The sequence below is a fragment of the Mercenaria mercenaria genome, chromosome 9, assembly GCF_021730395.1.
Source record: "Mercenaria mercenaria strain notata chromosome 9, MADL_Memer_1, whole genome shotgun sequence".
NCBI lineage: Eukaryota > Metazoa > Mollusca > Bivalvia > Venerida > Veneridae > Mercenaria > Mercenaria mercenaria.
The window spans coordinates 39,072,214-39,094,855 of record NC_069369.1 but is presented as its reverse complement, the minus strand read 5'-3'; the positions used below and the strand labels follow the sequence as shown (position 1 = coordinate 39,094,855).

The window sequence follows — 22,642 nt, the reverse complement described above, 5'->3', positions numbered from 1 at the left end:
GTAAGAAAATCAGAAATGTTCAAATATTTATCAAACGCATTAAGTGTGCTTAAATTGTGAATATTTCGAAGTGAAATTATTATTCTATTTGGATATAAGCCACGGGCAAAATATGATATAAAAATATTTGTTTAAACTTCGAAGATTTTGTTAGTTTATTTTAACTTACACAAAAGTTAATAATGTTTCCCTGCATTATTTCAATTGACCACATGCGAGTGTGATTATGATAAGATCAGATAATGTCTTCGACATCAGGTGGTAATTTTTATCTCGCCGCAGCAGGTATGTTACACTATCGGCCTCAGGGGGTTAAGGTCACACACGCCTAAATAGTATTCCCTTTTTTAAAGAGCTGCCAAACATAGCTGGACCCATTTCAGAGAACAAATCCTAACCTCATTTGAAAGAATTATGATAAAACTGGTATAAAATGAAGAAAAAAGTAGGGGTCAGTATCTTCTAAGAGAAATTTCTCTAGTCACATTTACTTGCTGTAAAATTACAACAAAATCACACTGTTGTAACTGGGTTGTACTTCTTGTACTAAAATTGAATTTCACTTCACCATATACAACCTCATCTCCCAATTTCTTTCCACCAAAATGTCAAAAATACATCCACAATGAAATCCAAACAAAAACCAGTTTTAATTTAGACCTCTGTGGCCATGCCAAGTGAAAAATTAATGTTCAAAAACCTATCTGCCATTATGCGACTACACCAGATGGCTCCCGCACTGGTTCCTTTAGGCTTGTCGGGCCTTGAGATTAAAAAATGTATACTTTCACATTTTAGAAGTTCCCCTTTAACTGTATTGCACCTAAACAATAACACTTCTCAACAATTTCTAAAATGTGGAATATATATGCTTTTAAGCACAATACAATTAAATTGGAATTTCTTCAATGTGGAATTTAATTTCAATTAATTATTTTTAAGCTCAATATAATTAAAGGGGAATTTCAAAAATGTGAATAAATCTCTGCTTAATTTCAAATATTCGCAGAAAAACATGTGAGCCATGCCATGGGAAAACCAACATAGTGGGTGTGCGACCAGCATGGATCCAGACCAGCCTGCGCATCCGCGCAGTCTGGTCAGGATCCATGCTGTTCGCTAACAGTTTCTCCAATTCCAATAGGCTTTAAAAGCGAACAGCATGGAGCCTGACCGGACTGCGCGGATGCGCAGGCTGGTCTGGATCCATGCTGGTCGCACACCCACTATGTTGGTTTTCCCATGGCACGGCTCATGTAATAAAAACAACCAACAATTCTAATCATTTATACCTGTTATGTATATATCTTATGCTCCTATAAAAACTATAATTAAAGGAAAAAAAACAAAAAATGATAATTTTTTCTTTATGAAAAAAAAAATTCAATTTTAAATTAACCCTTAGCCTGCTGGTGGCGATTGGTTTTGCCTTTGCGACCAGTGCAGACCAAGATCAGCCTGCACATCCGTGCAGTCTGATCATGGTCTGCACTGTTTGCTATTCAGTCAGTAAATTTTCAGTGAACACCCCTTCGAATAATAAATGGTATTGCCCAAACTGAATGATGGAACAGTCCATTTTAGAAATTTAGCAGGCTAAGGGTTAAAGAATGTCAATACATTTCATTTCGTATGAATTATGTATAATTAGATGTCTTCATAAAATATCAACCCTGAGAACAACAGACGTCATCATGACATAAGTCTAGAATACATCCAACAATAAATAACAATTTGTATTTTCATTTTGATTTGAGAGCAGACTAGAAAAAAAAGGAGTATATTTTACACTGTTGATATCAATGCACATTTAACTTGCATTATGGGTAAAGGGAAAAACAAGCTACATTCTTTAAGAGAGATTTCATTTGCTGTCAAGGGAAGGCTGATAAAATTCACAAATTCATGGAGTTTTACTGTAGTTTTTAAAAAAACATATTTGGGATAACTGCATTTTTTCTTATACAGCAAAGAGAAATCAAGTTTAACAAAGCTAATTTTTCGTCAAGATAAAATTAATGATTTTAAAAAAAGTTTTAATTTGTTGATTTGGGTTTTATCATGCATTAACTAAGGACAGGTTAATGCACCGGACAGGACTAAAAATTTTGGTTTCACATCTCATTTCAACATAAAAATATGAGGTACGGAATCAAAATTTTTATACTTGTTGGAATCACAGAAAAATGCAAAACCAAGTGTTTGGATCCTTATAGTTGACTCTTACAACCATGCAGAGGTAAGACAGTGGTCCTAATTCTTAACCCTTACCATGCTGGACACGACTGATTCTGCCTTTGCGACCAGTGTAGATCATGATCAGTCTGCACATCTGTGCAGTCTGATTATGATCTGCACTGTTTACTATTCAGCCAGTATCTTTTTGGTAAGCACCCCTTTTAACAGTTAATGGTGCTGTCCAAATTGGAAGATGGACAAGTTCATTAAAGAAATTTAGCAGGGTAAGGGTTAACATACAGGGTAGTCGCTTAACGAGACTTAAGATTCTACTTTATCTATTACTTCACCCACCTTTAATCAATATACTCCACAGATCCTACTTGCATATGACTTTTCGACATGTTGACATACTGATCTAATTTCTATTAAACCCTCTATTTCTTGGACTACTCTACTTTTGACCCACAATATACAAAGAGTTTCACTGGCATGGGCCTTGTGACCAAGTCTGGGAAAAATGCATGTTTCAACTGGACATTTTAGAATAAAAATGAAATGTCATTGCTTAGTAACATTTTTTCTTTTCAAAGTTTACAGATGTTATTATTGATGCAAGAGCAATAATAGACAACTGTTGAAGCCACACCCTGAAACTGAACTAGTTTTCCTTCATATAAAACCTCAAATTATCACCTTACAGAAAAAAACATGAATATTCCTGTATGAACTAAGTGACAATATATACAGTTGAAACTCAATTTCTCTAATTCAAATGGATAGAGCGTTTTACTCTTAGATAACTGAAATTCGACTTCTGTGCGCGTGTTAATGGGACAGGACTTGAAAATGACTTCCAGATAGCCTGAATTCCGAGATCACTGAGTTTGAGATATTAGTCTCAACTGTGCGTTATCCTGCATTTACACGATACCTGCCAACTTCTTCCGATTAAATCCCAACTTACATTTTGAACTTGTTGTACAATTACTGGTTTGCAATTTCTTCTGATTTCTTAAATTTTCCACTTTAAGCTTTAAATTGAAATGTATAAAAGTTTCAGGACTTTGACAGTATCATTTTTCTGCAGCAGGGGGAAATCACTCTTCTAATACACCTGATTTGATACATGGAAAAAAAATTATGTAACTTCGTCTCCTCTAAGTAAAAGAAACAAACATATGTGCATCTCATTCATTAAACTTTAACTTAGTCCCATATTGCTTGCATGACCGGCGTTAATTAAAATGGTGATAAAAATAATAGGAATGTTGACAATATCACCAAAGTAACAAATGTCTGAACTATTTTCTGTATGATATCTCAGTCACATAAGATGAACTTGTAAAGTAAATATGATATTAAAAATAGTCCTTTAAAAATGCATGAAAACAACATATTTGAGAGAGATTCAATGTTTAAATATAGTTAAATATCACAACATCTCAATATCCTCTTTGTCTATGGATATATTTCTGTCGAATGTTTCTGGTGTCACATCCACTTCCGGTTCTGGAAGGAACGGAATAAATTTCAGCCATTTAGATTTTCTCATCTCTTTTGGCATTGGTGGATTATAGAGTTCAGACGTTTCAACATAATCGGAACTTGTGTCGTAAATCTTTGGCTTGCTCCAGGCTAAAATGCCCCTTTCCTCTTTGGTCCCTGAAAATGAATTTTGAAACATACAGTATGTAAGCATTTTAAAAACAGAATATATTTATATTGTCAAAGATATTCGTTAAAACATAGCTACAATAGGTAATACATAAACACAGTATTATGTTTACAGGTGCTTTGACAACGTTGATATTTTTGATAACGTCTACAAAAATGTTGGTTTCAGTAGAGATGTGTCATCAAGCAATGTAAGCTGAATATGGACTGCAATGAACATTCAAAATATCAACACTTCATGAAGGTAAAGATTTCCTATGAAACATGTGAAGTCAATAAAAGTCATCACCTGGAATCATGGAACAACTTTATTTGCAGCTGGGCCTATGGGAAGTGTGTTTAATCTCCCCAAGCACCCAGCCTCAGCTTATACAGCCGGAAAAAGAATCAACTACAGGAATCACTAATATATACAAGATGATACTGTAGTGGATAAAAACCAAACACGCAGTCAGTTTAAAATTTACTAGTATTTTTATATACAAGATGTTCAGTTACAACCAGGAACTGAACATGCTAGCATTGTGGTCCAACCAGGAACTGAACATGCTAGCATTGTGGTCCAACCAGGAACTGAACCTGCTAGCATTGTGGTCCAACCAGGAACTGAACCTGCTAGCATTGTGGTCCAACCAGGAACTGAACCTGCTAGCATTGTGGTCCAACCAGGAACTGAACCTGCTAGCATTGTGGTCCAACCAGGAACTGAACCTGCTAGCATTGTGGTCCAACCAGGAACGGAACCTGCTAGCATTGTGGTCCAACCAGGAACTGAACCTGCTAGCATTGTGGTCCAACCAGGAACTGAACCTGCTAGCATTGTGGTCCAACCAGGAACGGAACCTGCTAGCATTGTGGTCCAACCTACTAACCATTGTGCCACATTCTACCCTTCTCAAAATAACTATTAATAATTTATTCCTGATTATAAAACTGTAGATTTCAAATAACAAATTACATGCGTTAGGAAAGTGTGAAAACACGTGAGGCTAGAGATTCCTGGCTCGGCACTTAGCGGAAACAGTTTATTTGTTACTTTGTCAAATCAACTATGTACATGTTTATCTCCATTGCATTTAAAAGTCAAACATGAAATACTGTCTACAAACCAGGAACAGTGTTATCCAGAAAGAAAGCACACAGAGCCCCAGCAAAGTTTGCATTGCCAAAGAACATCTTCAAAAAGTTGCGCAATGCAAGGTTATCTAAAAATAGAAGCATTGCAAGTTATAAATGTAAAATCTCAAAATACCAGTTGTTTTAGAACAAGAGGTGTTGCAGGACAGCAACACTTGACTATACAAAAGCCTTGTCACATTTTTAAAAATAATTGAAATAATAAAACATAGACAGGAACAAGTACAAAAGGGGCAACAATTTTGAGACAGAGAATGTTCCCCTCTTAAGATGCTGACATAACTGCTTACACAAAATATTGCTCTGTCAAGAAAGGGGGAAAACTTTGTAATACAAGCAAAACAGTTATGGAACCTGTGCACTGCATGTCAGATCATCAATGGGAAGAAGTGTATGAAGTTTCAATTCATTCCCACAAGTGGTTACTGAGACACCAACTTATAGACAAAAATTTAACGTTTCAAATTTGAAAAAGGGGAATAACTTTGCAAAAAAAAGCAAATTAGAATTATGGAACCTAACACTACATGTCAGAATATCACAATGAATAAGAGTTTAAAGTTTTAATCCATTCCCACAAGTGGTTACTGGGATACCAACTTACATTAAAAAGCTTAACTTTTCAAAGTTGAAAAAGGGGGACAACTTTGTTAAGAAAGCAAAATAGAGTTATGGAACCTGTGCACTGCAAGCCAGGATATCACAGTGAAAAAGTGTGTGAAGTTTCAATCAATTCCCACATGACCCTCTGGTTACCGAGATACCAGCTTACATGCACAAACTTGCTGATGCAGACGCTTAAAAATGAGTGAGTGCAATAGTTCTACCTATTGTAGACAGTCCAGCTAAACTGTTGATGTAAATTACAATTTCTAAGTACAATTTCAGGTACATCATTAAGTTCTACAACAAATTTATAGGAATCATGAAAGGCATGCAATGTCACATTGATAATGGATTAATATTAACCTTTAGCCTGCTAGCAAGTGATTTTGCCTATGTGACCAGTGCAGACCAAGATCAGCCTGCACGGATGTCTACACTGTTCGCTATTCAGTCAGTAAATTTTCAGTGAACACCCCTTCAAATAATAAATGGTACTTCCTAAGTAGAGTGATGGACCAGTCCATTTTAGAAATTTAGCAGACTAAAGGTTAAAACTAAAAAAAAACAATCTTATCCAACAAAAATAAAGACATGAAGTACATTTACCTGTCTCGATAATTTCAGGGTTATTTTCAATGAAATAGGGCACCATGATTCCAACGAGCAGGGAAAGACCAAGTATTGCCAAATTTCTCGTGCTCTTCAAGGAAATCTCCGATAAATTAGAAAGTATCACACCTGCAAGAATGGAGACAATATCTTTAAAATAATTTGGTAAACATAAATTTTTTGTTACACTAGTCCTCAGTAAAACAGATTTCTAATACTCATTGTCAAGACGTTATAAGAATCTTTCACTGGCTGAAAGTGCAGATTGAAATATCTGGCTCAAGGGTGACTGTTTAGACGATAATGTGGCTCTGCAGAGTAAACGTAAAGCAAATTTTACCCTAAAGCAAGATATTTCCATCCGCGCCTTTAACTAGTGACAGAATCTTTTTCTTGCATGTCCTATTCTTCAATTAATAGAAGAAATAAAGTAAAATAAATGCTTTTGTTTTAACACTTAGTAGCACAAATTTAGTGGGATCTTCAATGCATAGACATTAGGTATGATTTATTATTATCAACAACTCCCCACGCTACACGAGGACCAGCAATATAATCATTAAACTTAATATGATATGATTTTTATCTCTAAATCCAGGAAATCTTATGTGTTATTAAATCAGTTACATGCTAATGTTGTGGTGTGTCATTTAATTTTACAATTGAGGTACCATTGAAAATCTCATAGAAATGTGTTTACATCCTTATCTATCACTGTGACTAAGTAAATCAAGTACAAACCTATGAATACTGCAGTTATAGACATGAGCGCTCCACCAAGGACTGGTTCCGGTATCATGATGAAAACAGCAGAAAATTTACCCAACACACCAATCAGCATGTATATTACACCAACCGCAACAAACACCCACCGACTTGCAACCTAAAGGAAGAAAAACTACCAATAAAAGAAATCAGAGTAAAAAAATATCACAGGCAGACACATACAAAATTTAAGAGTCCTGCAAAACTGTGATTTAACTATCACAAAGTATCACATAAAACCATAAGCAGTAAAATTAGATACAAAGTCTTCTGGCAAAATCTTTTTCAATGCTACTGGAAACATTTATTAATTATCAGAGCAAAGTATTAGGGAATTCAGACTTAAATGAATGCATGAACATAACACATTTTGTTAGTCTCAAACGGTAAGACATCGATACTAACCTTCGTGAGCCCCATAGCACCAATATTACCCGCATAAGTTGTTGTTGCATGTCCGCACCCCACTGTACCAGCCAGAAAAGTGCATAGTCCCTCTATAGTAAGACCGCGATTCACAGCGTGACGAGGGGGCGGGGGAACGTGACAAGCACGTGCACATGCAAAATAATCACCCACAGAATCGAGTATAGAGAGAATAGTTGCCAGTAGACAGCCAACTAAAGCTGTAGAGCTGAATGACATTGCACCAAATTGTCCTGAAAAAAGAAGAAAATACAAATCTTGCATATCTCATGAGATCTCTCGTTTTTAAAGAAGTGAATCTTACCGGGCACGGTTGGGAGAGCAAACCTTTGATAAAAAGTTATAAAATACTCTGCGAAACCATAAATAGATAGAAATGTCGCTAAACCTCGTGATAACAAAAGTGAGAGCTACATGTAAGAGGCCTTTCTTAGCACTTTCATTTATTTGTTCAATATTTCTTTGCATTACAAACGCCATACATACTGAAAGTGGATAAGCGATTAAAGGCAACCTTTTCTACTACCAACCTGGATATGGGAAATAAAACCATTCTGCTTTTTCTAACACGTCTATTCTAGCATCTGTTCGGGTGCGGTACCTCGGACTGTTGGGGTCGTCTGGTACTAAATCGTACGTTGTGATGATAGCACATGCTATAGTTCCAACAATAATGCCTATAAGAATCTAAAAGTAAATCATGTGACATGTTATTTTATCGTCTGCTTTTGTGTTTTGAAACAAAAACAAGAAAAGAAACGACGGTATGAACATTCAAATGAAGCTGATAGATCTACGTCATAAATTTTCATAGATATTTTGTATCATGATGAATCATTAATGCTTTATATTAACAACTGGAAATTCGTTCTCGCAATAAACACCTTACTTGCCAACACGGCACAACAAAGTCGTCTATGAAAATCTCGGCAACATATAAAGATGCCTTACTTCAATAGAAATGTTCTGTGGCAGTGCAAAAGATGATCTATACACCATTTCAGGGAGTGGCATAAAAAACAAGAAAAAAACAAGCACTTGTACATTGTCAACTATTTTCATGATTACCGAGTAATAGCAATTTAACTTTAATTAAAAGTTCTTACAGCAAAAACTTGGTGAAACGGGTACCAGATGATCCTGAACCCCTTCTTCCGGGAGCACACTGGTATGGGAGTCTTCTTCCGACCCAAATATAGAGATAGAAATATTGTTACACTAGCCGTTCTGAAAAGTAAACAATGATACACTCTAAATCCCGTTTTCACAGATACTCTCTGTTTGGTCGGTCATAATTTATAATCGTTGCAAAAGGCTCATATAACCATATTACAAATACATGTATACATAACCGTGTTCCTTTGAAATGTCGACCAGAAGGGCTGTCATCCCAGTATGCAGACAAGGGAACCAGCCTGGCATACCTCTACTATATGAACTATGTATCCCGTTCACCAGTGTCTGTATGTGTACAGGCGGGGTCTGATTGAAAGGCTGATACATTTTGTCTTTGAAGTTACGTAATTATTCATCCTCTAATAATTGTTAAAGAGTAACGGTTTTTGGTTTGTTACGGGTATTTAATTTTATCAAAAAAAGATAAAAATGGTCATTTCTGTGTCCTTCAAAACTTTAAAGATGACAATCAATGGTTTGTATTCACTTTATATGTAACAAGTAGAACGAAATTCTAGAAAAAAAGAAAACAACACTTACAAAACGGCGACTAACCAATGGACTATTACAAACTTTGCAGTGGCTTTTATCATGTACAACCCAATCAGCAGGACGGCTGGGATGATGGTCATCGGACCGATGAATCTGAGCAATACACCGACCAGTCCTGTGGCACCGACAAATGTGTGGATCGCACCAGCAGCCATAAGAGACCCTTGCAACTGAAACGAAACATTTTTGTTGTTGTTATTGTAAACGAACAACAAAACATTTAACACAGTTTTCTTAAACTGGATATTTAAGCGTGTTTTAAATGTATCGTCACTCACGGCGACAAAACCACCCCAATATTTCTTCCAAACGACGTTTTCACACACTGCTGTACAGAAATATCGGAAAACTCGAGCTATCTATTCTTTCTGTGTGAATAATTCCCCCAGCGATTCCTTAAAATGTCTTTCACTTCTGCATTTTCACCCTTCAACGAGGAGTTTCGCATGTTAGAGAACATTAAATCAGCAGAAAGTACGCACAATAATTATTACGCAGCATAGGTCAACTAAAATATATAATAAATAGTTTCCTGTCCAATTTTCCAAAATATTTTCGCATGCGCGAGCAAGCGCATTCTTATTTTCATACTTAAGCTGAGGTCCCGACGCACAAAAGAAATTTGTATCCAAAAACATTTCCCTTCTTAAACATTTTCTCATAATGAAGCCGCCAAACCTACTTTATATTTCAATATCTTAAAATCATGACATGGACAGTTGTTTCAAACAAACCACAATTTCGTCGTATAACAGGGTACACTCTTTATATGAATACATCTCAAAATCAATTTTTTCGTCATCAAAGAGAAAAACAAATCACCAAAAATTTTGACGTTAAAAGAAGAAAAAAATCCAACAAAGAAGTTTAACAAGAACCTATAGCTATTCCCTTACCAAAATCTGGATAAGTAATAAAAAAAATGAATTTTTTCAATAGCCCCGTGAAATAAGAAACGGCAGATTATTTCTCAACCAAATGGCATCATAAAACGAGAAACATATTTCCTTGACAATTTCACTACGAAAACAAGAAACATGGCAGAACCAGGAATTAAGCACGCATATTTATTTAAAAACTTTTGACTGCCGATCGATCTGTAGACAGTGGCGTGATAACATTAATAAGAGACGTGTTCAGAGACACCCACGCCACTTAATACTGCCAAATGTCAATTGGAAAATTGTCCATAAATAGGTAACCTCTCCCTGAGATTTATCCAAAAACGCTCGAGCTTAGTTGTAAATAAGCGATATATTTCTGTAATTGAATGGAGAATGAACACAAAAATGCATTTAGAATCAAAGCTTTAGTCAAAACATCGTGTAGAATATAATACATCATGCTGGCGAGGATCCCTGGATGCCTTCTGTGTGTTTTGCTTTTGGATAAAGGCATTTTTTGAACAGTAGTTCAATTTTGTCAATCATCTAAATCAGCGCTCTTGTTCTCCGTTGTTCTCTGCAAGTAACAGACAACTCTCCAACAGGTGGAGATTAAATGACTTCTAGTATTATGTCTTTAGTAAAATTTACAAGAACAGTCGTGTCACCCTAGTATCGAGCTCGTACCCTGTAGACAATATAACCGGACTGGCTCGTGGTTTCGAAGCTATGGGTTCTCAATTCTAATTATATTTTACAATGAAAAGAATGGAAGAAGTTAAACATTATAGAAATATTTTCCTTAAAGTAATTAATAATTTACAAAAAGGTGCTTACCGACGTGACGGCATTAAGTATAGTTTCCCGACTATCATCTGACGTCATGTTCGACGTAATATTTGCGGCAACAGCATCACCTCCAGCGCCTGAAATGGGAATCTCGTCTAAGTTGATGTTTACCCATGTTCGGATCATGTTTCAAAAACATTGCATTCCCTACAATACTTTAGATATATGATTGAATGTTTTTATACATGTAAAAACACACAAGTTATTCACATTTCTATCATGAATTATTTTAATAAACGTTTACGAAACTTGCACTGAAAAAGCACGTCTTGTCAAATTATGACATGCTCTTTTACAGAAAGGTGAACCCATTGTATCGTGACGAGTTACCTAAAGTACGGCTATTTACCTGTGGCAGGTACCGTAACACAGAATGTTGTATCTACCGTCCCTAATAGCAGAAGCGGTGACAAATACTCAATTGCCGCTCCCTGAAACAATGGCAGTCTGAAAAAAAAGAGTATTTTTAATAATTATTTACGGTACTAGTGTATGAAAATTCGAGAAATTAACGTAAAACTATAGCGAGCTGTTCTTTTCTTATGGTTTGGTCCTAGCCTGGGAAGCCGTTGATAATATTTGTGGTTTGTCAGAAGAAATAATACATAATATCTATACATTAAATATCCGACTTAATTTGCGCTAATTGGTGTTAATTGGCATTCATCGAGTTTCTGACAATTTGCAGGTAGATAAAAAGTTAGAAATTGTCAGACTGGATTCCCAGGCTAGTTTGGTCCCTCAAGTTATTACTAGATCTATTTGACCATACTATATCGCACAGTACGACAACACGCCAGAGAGTGGAGCAGTACCCTACCAGATAAGGAAAGAAAAGACAATGAGTGAAGACCAATATTAGAACAAGAGTAAGATACCGTAAAAATTGCGCCAAAACTTACGTCACGAATTTGCGGTGATCATTAATATCAAAGGCAAATGGACGGCCTAAGCAATAAATAAATGTGACTTGTTTGAAGTATGGGGCTCAATATGTATTTGCATTTGACTATATCTATTCAGCAAATACGTCATTCTAGATGTTTATCTTGAAATAATATTATTACACTATATTTACAGATCTTGTGGATAAGGTAATATTTCGATATGTAATATCATTGGCGGCTACTTGATACATCCATTTCAGATGTTTTATCGTAGTAAACAAGTAAACAATATCAATTTTAATTAATTAATATAAGCATGGGAATTATCGTTCCGCGGAATAATAGAAAATTGCATGTTTTGGTAGAAGGTCATGTTGGTCCGCCAACACTAGCATAAACCTTTATAAACCTTTGTGACTTACCTTACACCAATAGTGACCATTAGTAAAGTTGTAAATCCGGTCATAAATAGAGTAGAACTCAGAAGCCGGGCCTTAAACTCGCTGTCGTTCGAGGCACATACCACTTCAGCTACCAACAGAGACACGACCAGCTGATGGGCTATTGATATTATTGCTTGCTAAAAGATATGATAAAAACAGCATTTTAACAGACGCTATATGCCCATCATAAATGTGTGAGGGCATAAAAAAGAAACACCATTAAGGAAATAAAACATTAAGTCTGAACTCAAGCTGCCTTTAATGTATCACTACTTGCCAAACAAATGACACAACCATTTGAAAACAAGAGGGTCATGAAGGCCCTGTATCGCTCACCTGACCTATTTACCTAGAGATCATCAAGATTAACATTCTGACCAAGTTTCATTAAGATATGATCATAAATGTGGTGTCTCTAAAGTGTTAACTAGCTTTACCTTTGATTTTACCCGGTGACCTAGTTTTTGACCCCACATGACCCAGATTCAAACATGACCTAAAGATCATTAAGATTAACATTCTGACTAAGTTTCATTAAAATTTGGTCATAAATGTGGCCTCTACAGTGTAAACCAGCTTTTCCTTTGATTTGACCTGGTGACCTAGTTTTTGATCCTACATGACCCAGATTCATACTGGACCTTGAGATCATCAATATTAACATTCTGACCAAGATTCATGAAGATACAGTCATAAATGTGGCCTGTGTTAACAAGCTTTTTCTTTGATTTGACCTAGTGACCTAGATTTTGACCCCAGATGACCCAATATCGAACTCATCCAAGATGTTATAGACGGTAACATTCTGACCAATTTCATTAAGATTGGGCCAAAATTGTGACCTCTAGAGTGTTAACAAGCTTTTCCTTTGATTTGAACTGGTGACCTAGTTTTTGACTCCAGATGACCTAATATCGAACTCGTCTAAGATTTTATTAAGAGTAACATTCTGACCAAGTTTCATTAAGACTGGGTCAAAATTGTGACCTCTAGAGTGTTAATAAGCTTTTCCTTTGATTTGACCTGGTGACCTAGTTTTTGATCCCAGATGACCCAATATCAAACTCGTCCAAGATTTTATTGAGGGTAACATTCTGACCAAGTTTCATTAAGATTGGGCCAAAATTGCGACCTCTAGAGTGTTAACTTCAAATTGTTGACGACGGACGACGGACACAGGGCGATCACAAAAGCTCACCTTTGAGCACTTTGTGCTCAGGTGAGCTAAAAATAAACATCTTGAAACGTTGTGAGACAGGGCGAAACGAAAATCTGTACCAGCTAGTTACGGTTAACATATCACGTTTACACCAGTCACTGTCGGTAGTCGATCCTTTTAAAGGATGGCCTTGGAGTCTAGACATTATGGCACAAAAAATAGAAAAGAAATGATATACTGATAGCTTCATTGACAGTGTATTTACACTAAAACATATTTTGCTAAGCGTGAGAAAATCTGAAACTAAAAGATGATCTTAACAAGTGTGTCACTGACTGGCCGGATATCCAAAATGGACACTAGCTGTTATCTCCTTTGGTGTCTTTTCTCGGACCTATAACGTGGTCATTTTTATATCTCTAAATTTTAAAAAGCGTAATAGGTCCGTGGTAAATATTCAGGAGAGGTTTTTCATGAAACTTGGGTCAAATTATCACCTCATCAAGACGATGTGCAGAACTCATGAGTCAGCCATGTCGGCTCAAGGTCAGGGTCCCTCGGACCTGTAAGTAACCGTGGTCATCTTTATATCTCTGAATTTTAAAAAGCGTAATTAGTCCGTGGTAAATATTCAGGGGCGTTACGTAACTGCACACGTAAGAAAACTTTCAACGTCGCGGCAAAAACAATTGGCATGCGAAAATGCATGTTCTGCAGTTCTTCATACGCGAGTAACCAAGCCGTACCATACCGTACGCATGCAAAAGATTATATTTCTTACTATTTTGAGCCGCTCAGACGCTAATCCAAGATCATAGGTAATTCTGAGCATACATATCACTTTTAAATGAAATGTATCAATCTTTATTTTAACAGAATGTAAAAGTACATTTAAATATAAACAAGGCAGCCTGAAGGTGAGCTATATCCCCGCCGCTGTTATGGAGAGTGATAGGGTTGATGGTATTGGGTGGAAGCATTGACGTTGTTAAGTATATCTTATAGACCAGAGCATAACAAAATGGAAGGCTAAAACTTTTGACCTGGAGTTGTGACCTTGACCTTGAGTCAACATGACTGACTCATGAGTTCTGCACATCGCCTTGATGAGGTGATCATTTGACACAAGTTCCTTGAAAATCCTTCAAAGTGTTCAGGAGATACAGAGCGGGCTCAAACTTTTGACATTGAGTTGTGACCTTGACCTTAAACCGACATGGGTGACTAATGTGTTCTGCACATCATCTTGATGAGGTGATCATTTTACCAAAGTTTCGTGAAAATCCTTGAAGGGGTTTAGGAGACACAGAGCGGAAACAAAATGGAAGGCTCAAACCATTGACCTTGAGTTGTGACATAAAATGGAAGGCTCAAACTTTTGACCTTGAGTTGTGACCCTGACCTTGAGCCGACATGGCTGACTCATGAGCTCTGCACATCGTCTTGATGAAGTGATAATTTGACCCAAGTTTCATGAAAATCCTTCAAGGGGTTTATGTTATATGGAGCGGACACAATTGTTACGAACAGACGGAAAGACGGAAGGACGGATAGAGACCATTCCTATAACCCCTAACCACTGGTGGCGGGGGATTAAAAATCTGACGCAAAAATGACTGGTCAATGAAATCACAATATTACCTGGAATCCAAAAAGTAGTATTAGATGCACGGGTGGTCTGTCGCTGATTTTATACACTAAAGGATGGTCCATGTCATCATCGGACTCCTCGGTGGTGTGCACCTGTTCTAGGCATGGAACTGCGGCAGCAGCGCCGTTTCCGTTCTCGATCGGATCTTTGTGACGTCCCATCCCTGGAATTGGGGTGATCTCAAGTTCGTCCTGAAAATCATATTCAAAATTCCTTCGTTTATTTCTAGCCATCATTGTTCAATCCTTTGAGATAGTAGAAAATTTTATCAAAGTACTGAAAACAAATACTAGTAAAAATAAGATAGGGTCGTTTCAGGTCATTCAAAATCTTATCAAAATAGGTTAAAACAATGTTTGAGCGGTAACATTAGTAAATCTAAAATAATATTGACCTATCGTTTTATCAAGTGCTTTAACCGCTAACCGTTACACATAGTTCAAGTAGTCTTTGTCAGCTGAATGGACAGTAAAAAGTAGCTGAAGGAGATTAAGGACAGTTTTTAAAACAAAAACAGAAAAAAACAACAGTAGCAACTCGCAGCAAACGGCACAAACCGACACAACGTTTCAAGCGGTGAGTGACTTCACTGTTTATTATGGTATGACATTAATGAATTGACAACTAAAACGAATGCAAGGACGAAAGAGGCTGATGCACATAGGCTGTTAACAGTGCAAGTACTGAATTAGATGAAGCATACTGGAAACTAATCCATGCATTACATGGATAATACAGAAGTACAGGACAGACAGAACTGGAAGCAAGTTCACACACTATATATAACGCTTCGGTCGATATATATATTTCTCCAGGTGAACATTTTTCATATCAACCTCTCAGTAATGACATTATATTTTATCATACCTAGAATACATTTACTAGAAAATCAACAAATAGGGTTAAATTATTTATTGAAATAATCTTTAAAAAGTAGAATAACAAAACAAACAAGAGATCACAGAGTGATCTTGGCGCCCACCAATGTGCCATTTTTGAGTGTTCCAAATGTCAAGACTTATTGACTAGCTCAAGGTCAAATTTCATTTCCGTACACAACACTGTGCATGTGGTCCAAATTCGAAAGCTGTAGCTTGAGAAATGTGAAAGTAGGTCACTAGATCAATTTCAAGGACAAAGTACTTTGTACACAAAACTATGCATGTGCATCAAGCTTGAAGGCTGTAGTTTGAGAAATTTGAAAGTAGGTCACTAGGTCAATCTTAAGGTCAAAGTTTATTTCGGTACACAAAACTATGCAAGTGGTCCAAATTTGAAGGCTGTAGCTTGAGAAATGTGAAAGTAGGTCAAAGTCAAATTACACTTCAGAACACAAATCTATGCATGTGGTCCAACTTTAAAGCCTGTACCTTCAAAAATGTGGAAGTAGGTCATTAGGTCAATGTCAAGGTCAAAGTTTGTTTCGGTACACAAAACTATGCAAGTGGTCCAAATTTGAAGGTTGTAGCTCGAGAAATGTGAAAGTAGGTCACTAGGTCAAAATCAAGGTCAAATTTTATTTCGGTACACAATCCTACGCATGTGGTCTAAATTTGAAGCCTGTAGCTACAGAAATGTGAAAGTAGGTCACTAGGTCAATCTTAAAGTCAAAGTTTATTTCGGTACACAAAACTATGCAAGTGGTCCAAATTTGAAGGTTGTAGCTCGAGAAATGTGAAAGTAGGTCACTAGGTCAAAATCAAGGTCAAATTTTATTTCGGAACACAGAACTATGCATGTGGTCCAAATTTGAAACCTGTACCTTCAAAAATGTGAAAGTAGGTCACTAGGTCAATGTTAAGGTCAAAGTTTTTTTCTGTGCACAAAACTATGCATGTGGTCCAAATTTGAAGGCTGTAGCTACAGAAATGTGAAAGTAGGTCACTAGGTCAAAGTCAAGTTCAACTCATGTCAAGGTTCATCTTGCCACTCAAAACCATACATGTGGTCTAAATTTGAATGTTGTAGGTTATTGACAAGAAGATTTTAAAATCTTTTCCCTATATAAGTCTATATGAACCATGTGACCCCAGGGCGGGGCCATATTTGACCCTAGGGGGATAATTTAAACAAACTTGGTAGAGAACCACTAGATGATGCTACATTACAAATGCCAAAGCCCTAGGCCCTGTGGTCCCTATATAAGTCTATATAAACCATGTGACCCCCGGGGCGGGGCCATATTAGAACCCAGGGAAATAATTTGAATGATCTTGGTAGAGGACCACTAGATGATGCTTCATACCAAATATCAAAGCCCTAGGCTCTGTGGTTTTGGACAAGAAGATTTTCAAAGTTTTTCCCTATATAAATCTATGTAAATTATAGAAATAAACAAAGGGCCATAACTCACTAAAAATTGTTGAACCAGTCTGATTTTCAGAGGGACACAACTAGGGTACCAATATAGCATTCTGACAAAGTTTGGTCAAAATCCCCCTGGTAGTTTCTGAGGAGATGCGATAACGAGAAATTGTTAACGGACGGACGAACGGAAGGACGACGAGCCACGGATGCAGAGTGATTTGAATAGCCCACCATCTGATGATGGTGGGCTAATAAAATAAAGACATGTCACAGTAGGAGTCTTTCTTATTCGATAAAGACTAGATAACATGCTTAAGTTGTGGCGATTTGCTGTCAGACTTTTTTTTAGCGATAATCTTGTCTGTAATATGACGAGCGATTTGAAACTAGGCTAAATAATTTTAAAATCTATTAATTTAAAGCAATTTGATTGGTCACACAACGATAAACCCCCTGTCCATATTTTCTTTTTATATTTATGTGTTAATGCCGAAATCGACAGCAGTAACGGCGATAATCTGAATGAAACATATAGGTGTGAGCACTCATTTTCTTAGTTAAATCATTTTCTGTCCGATAATCACGGTTTCGAATCAAAATTTCATAAAATTTTGTTTTCGAAATTCTATATATAGCCCTCAGAACCGGGATCCAGGTTATGCAATAAACACATGTACCGGGAAAAAGCCGCGTGCACACTCACGACCGAGAGGAATGCATACTGAAGACAGGAAAAAAAAGCAAGTAGTACGGGCAGATCCAGAACTTTGATTTTCTTTTTGGAAGAGTTAGGGGACGGGGAGGGGCGTGCGCGGAGTCTCAGGGGCTTGCCCATTGGGAGAAATTTCGGCAATTATACCTCAAATGGAGCAGTCTGGCGCTAACTTGACCGTGGCACTGTTTGAGCATGAATGTTTGATACAATGGCATCTTTTAAATTTGTATTTTTACAAAACAAAAAGCAATAACACAAAGAAGACAGATTTTTAGGTCGTCTGTCATCCGTCTCACCTCTTCAGCAACAAAAAGCACTATCGATACGGAGTTTTTGCGAGCGAAGCGACCGGAAAATTTTGATTAAATTTACTACGTTTCAAATTTTAGCTATCAGAAATGTATGCCATTAAGTAGGCGTGCATTCAGTAGGGATGCGCGGTATTGACCATCGCGGTTATCACTAGCTGCAGTGAAAAATGGGGACCTAGCAGACGAGAGGCTAACCATACATATAACTGAATATACGATTAAACTTCATTTCCGCAGTAATGCAGTCATTTACATAAGAAAAAGCGGTATAAGCTGGAGTTAATATTAATTAAACAAGAGGGCCATGAAGGCCCTGTATCGCTCACCTGACCTATTGACCTAAAGATCATCAAGATTAACATTCTGACCAAGTTTCATCAAGATATGTTCATAAATGTGGCCTCTACAGTGTTAACTAGCTTTTCTTTTGATTTGACCCTGTGACCTAGTTTTTGACCCAACATGACCCAGATTCGAACTTGACCTAAAGATCATCAAGTTTAACATTCTAAGTTTCATGAAGATACAGTCATAAATGTGGCCTCTAGAGTGTTAACAAGCTTTTCCTTTGATTTGCTCCCATGACCTAATTCTTGACCCAACATGACCCAGATTCGAACTTGACCTAAAGATCATCAAGTTTAATATTCTGACTAAGTTTCATGAAGATATAGTCATAAATGTGGCCTCTACAGTGTTAACAAGCTTTTCCTTTGATTTAACCTAGTAACCTAGTTTTTGACCGAAGCTGACCCAGGTTTAAACTTGACCTAAAGAGCATCAAGATAAACATTCTGACCAAGTTTCATTAAGATATGGTCATAAATGTGGCCTCTAGAGTGTTAACTAGCTTTTCCTTTGATTTGACCAGGTGACTTAGTTTTTAATCCTACATGACCCAGATTCAAACTGGACCTTAAGATCATCAATATTAACATTCTGACCAAGTTTCATGAAGATATAGTCATAAATGCGGCCTCTACAGTGTTAACAAGCTTTTCCTTTGATTTGACCTTGTGACCTAGTTTTTGACCCCAGATGACCCAATATCAAACTCGTCCAAGACTTTTTTTAAGGATAACATTCTGACCAAGTTTCATTAAGATTGGGCCAAAATTGTGACCTCTAGAGTGTTAGCAAGCTTTTCCTTTGATTTGACCTGTTGACCTAGTTTTTGACCCCAGATGACCCAATATCGAACTCATCCAAGATTTTATGGAGGGTAACATTCGGACCAAGTTTCATTAAGATTGGGCCAAAAATGTGACCTCTAGAGTGTTAACAAGCTTTTCCTTTGATTTGACCGGGTGATCTAGTTTTTAACCCCAGATGACCCAATATCGAACTCGTCCAAGACTTTATTGAGGGTAACATTCTGACCAAGTTTCATTAAGATTGGGTCAAAATTGTGACCTCTAGAGTGTTAACAAGCTTTTCCTTTGAAATGACCTGGTGACCTAGTTTTTGAACCCAGATGACCCAAGATCGAACTCGTCCAAGATTTTATGGAGGGTAACATTCTGACCAAGTTTCATTAAGATTGGGCCAAAAATGTGACCTCTAGAGTGTTAACAGTCAAATTGTTGACGACGACGGACGGACGGACGACGGACGACGACGGACGCCGGACACAGGGTGATCACTAAAGCTCACCTTTGAGCACTTCGTGCTCAGGTGAGCTAACAAGAGCTGTCGGATGACAGCGCGCTCGACTATTCGAAGAATTGATTGAAGAATGGGGTCAAAATATTTCTACAGATATTCAGACAAAAGAAAAAAATACATTAGACAAACAATGTTCCCATATTTGTGGATTTCGATAAGTCTTGCACTAAATGGCAATGTGTGAACCAATTTCAAAGTCCAAAAAGGGCCATTATTCAGCCAAAATAGTTGTCAGAGTTATGTACACTTGCCTACAGATGGAAATCATGATGATAAACAAGTGTTCAAAGTTTAAAAGCCATATGTCTAATAGTTTTGACAAAACGTGGACTTGTATGAAATCAGAACCAATTTCCAAGTCCAAAAAGGGCCATAATTAAGCCAAAATATATGACAGAGTTATGTACTCTTTCCTACAGATAGAGACTATTATACTGAATAAGTGATAAAAGTTTCAAAGCCATATGTCAAACACTTTACACAAAATATAAACTGGTACGAAAAACTTAACCAAGATTTCTAAGTCAAAAGGGGCCATAATTCAGCCAAAATCCTTGATGAAGTTATGTACTCTTGCCTATAACTGGACATGGTGATGGTTAACAGGTGTTGAAAGTTTCAAAGCTTTATCTTCAAAGACTTTGTCAAAATATGAACTGGTACGAAAAACTTAACCCAGATTTCTAAGTCAAAAAGGGCCATAATTCAGCCAAAATCCTTGATGGAGTAATGTGCTCTTGCCTATAACTGGACATGGCGATGGAAAACAAGTGTTGAAAGGTTCAAAGCTTTATCTCAAAAGACTTTGTCAAAATATGAACTGGTACGAAAATTTCTAAGTCGAAAGGGGCCATAATTCAGCCAAAATCCTTGACGGAGTTATATACTCTTGCCTATAACTGGACATGGTGATGGTAAACAAGTGTTGAAAGTTTCAAAGCTTTATCTCAAAAGACTTTGTCAAAATATGAACTGGTACGAAAAACTAAACCATGATTTCTAAGTCAAAAGGGGCCATAATTCAGCCAAAATCCCTGATGGAGTTATGTACTCTTGCCTATAACTGGCCATGGTGATGGTAAACAAGTGTTGAAAGTTTCAAAGCTTTATCTCAAAAGACTTTGTCAAAATGTGGACTGGTACGAAAAACTTAACCAAGGTGTGACGCCGACGCCGACGCCGACACCGACGCCGACACCGACGCCGTGGTGAGTAGGATAGCTCTACTTATTCTTCGAATAGTCGAGCTAAAAAGTCTAAAACATATGCACGATCAAGGTGTTTTTTTTTCTTTAAAAAAAAAAGAACACAAAAACGACTATATGTTTTCCGATCGATTGAGGTAGATTTGCAAACGTGCAAGTGAGGTCATCGTACAGTGCTTTCGGCAAATACAAGTTCTTTCATATTTTCACAGATATGAAGGTATTTTATTCATGGTCTTCACGCAAAATGTAGCTTGCATCTGACAAAATAATACTTTTGAACTGTTAAAATAGTAAAATAGACGTTTGATATCTAGAACAGCTATAAACTCATTTGCATATCCAATTATGAGGCGTTTGCATAAATTGCTGAACAAAATTGATACGAAAATGAATTCTACTTACAACTCTTTCGGAAATACTCCTTAGCTTAGCCATTTTCTCCACAAGTTTAAGACGCAATGTTCAAGACACAAAATTATACAAGTTCAACACTAGAACACTATCCTTCAGTGACAAATATTTATAAACAGGTATTCAGGTTAGAAAAGTAAACAACATTGAAGTCAACTGAGGATATTTAAATTTTAAAGTGTCTACCTATTTATTTAGATAACATCTATCATTTGAGAGATCTTATTACTTCTGCTCAGTGTTGACATCGATTCAAACAAAAATATTTATGCAACGCACGTATAGATAAAGGTAATTTCACAGACACACCAAATCAAAATTGACTGAAATAAATTAGAATGCATTATGACCTATTGGGCCATTTCGCATATACACCGAAACCCAACTGAAAAGTAGCCCTGTCAACTGAATGAATAATAGAATTGTGTCCATCGGACACGGACGCTCCCACATACTGTGCCATTCTCTAAATAGCATTTTTTTTGCACAGTCCATCTTCATATGAAGGATGTTCGACTAAACGTTTGAAGCAAATTGTATTCAGGTAAGGTTGAATCCATTCATTCAGAAAGTGTATGAGGAGTTGAACACACTAAATTTCTTCACTATGGCATATTTTGTGAAATTAAGCAAGGGCCGTAATTCTCGAAAAAAAAAATAGCCACAGAAAAAAGTCCATTATTTATGATCACCTTCACATCAAGGTCTTTCATCTGTGAAACTTTCAAGCATATCCTTTGAATAGTGTTTGAGGAGTTGAACACACAAGATTTTTCTCTATGTTCTATATAGCAAAACTATCAAAGGGTCATTACAGAGGTAAAAATAGCAACAGCAAAAGTTCCTTCTTTTACGGTCATCTCCACATGAAGCTTGTTCATGTTTGAACGTTTGAAGCAAATCATGCTAATAGTGTGGGAGGAGTTGGACACACAATACTTTTCTCTACATCTACTAAAGGGCCATAACTGCGGTAAAAATGTCATTGAACTGGACATCAGAATTAGAAATTCAAAGCAGCTATTT

At 36.8% G+C, this 22,642-nt stretch overlaps 1 protein-coding gene across 5 annotated transcripts in view; it reads right to left on the bottom strand.

Moving 5' to 3' along the window:
• Positions 1 to 3,366: 3,366 nt before the first annotated feature.
• The window catches only part of LOC123546933 (solute carrier family 23 member 2-like), a 57,872-nt gene continuing 38,596 nt past the window's right edge, over positions 3,367 to 22,642 (bottom strand). For 4 of the 5 annotated variants that reach the window (XM_045333599.2, XM_053551264.1, XM_053551265.1 and 1 more), the window contains exons 2-13: positions 14,990 to 15,190; positions 12,169 to 12,326; positions 11,209 to 11,306; positions 10,848 to 10,936; positions 9,115 to 9,296; positions 8,505 to 8,625; positions 7,929 to 8,085; positions 7,378 to 7,631; positions 6,949 to 7,090; positions 6,205 to 6,336; positions 4,965 to 5,060; positions 3,367 to 3,843 (exon numbers count right to left, since the gene is read on the bottom strand). In XM_045333599.2, the coding sequence (XP_045189534.2) occupies positions 3,614 to 3,843; positions 4,965 to 5,060; positions 6,205 to 6,336; positions 6,949 to 7,090; positions 7,378 to 7,631; positions 7,929 to 8,085; positions 8,505 to 8,625; positions 9,115 to 9,296; positions 10,848 to 10,936; positions 11,209 to 11,306; positions 12,169 to 12,326; positions 14,990 to 15,160 (1,830 nt within the window). In that variant the 5' untranslated portion in view covers positions 15,161 to 15,190 and the 3' untranslated portion in view covers positions 3,367 to 3,613. Of the gene's footprint in view, positions 3,844 to 4,964; positions 5,061 to 6,204; positions 6,337 to 6,948; positions 7,091 to 7,377; positions 7,632 to 7,928; positions 8,086 to 8,504; positions 8,626 to 9,114; positions 9,297 to 10,847; positions 10,937 to 11,208; positions 11,307 to 12,168; positions 12,327 to 14,989; positions 15,191 to 21,607; positions 21,774 to 22,642 lie in introns of those variants that run through there. The other variant, XM_053551262.1, reaches the window with a different exon arrangement.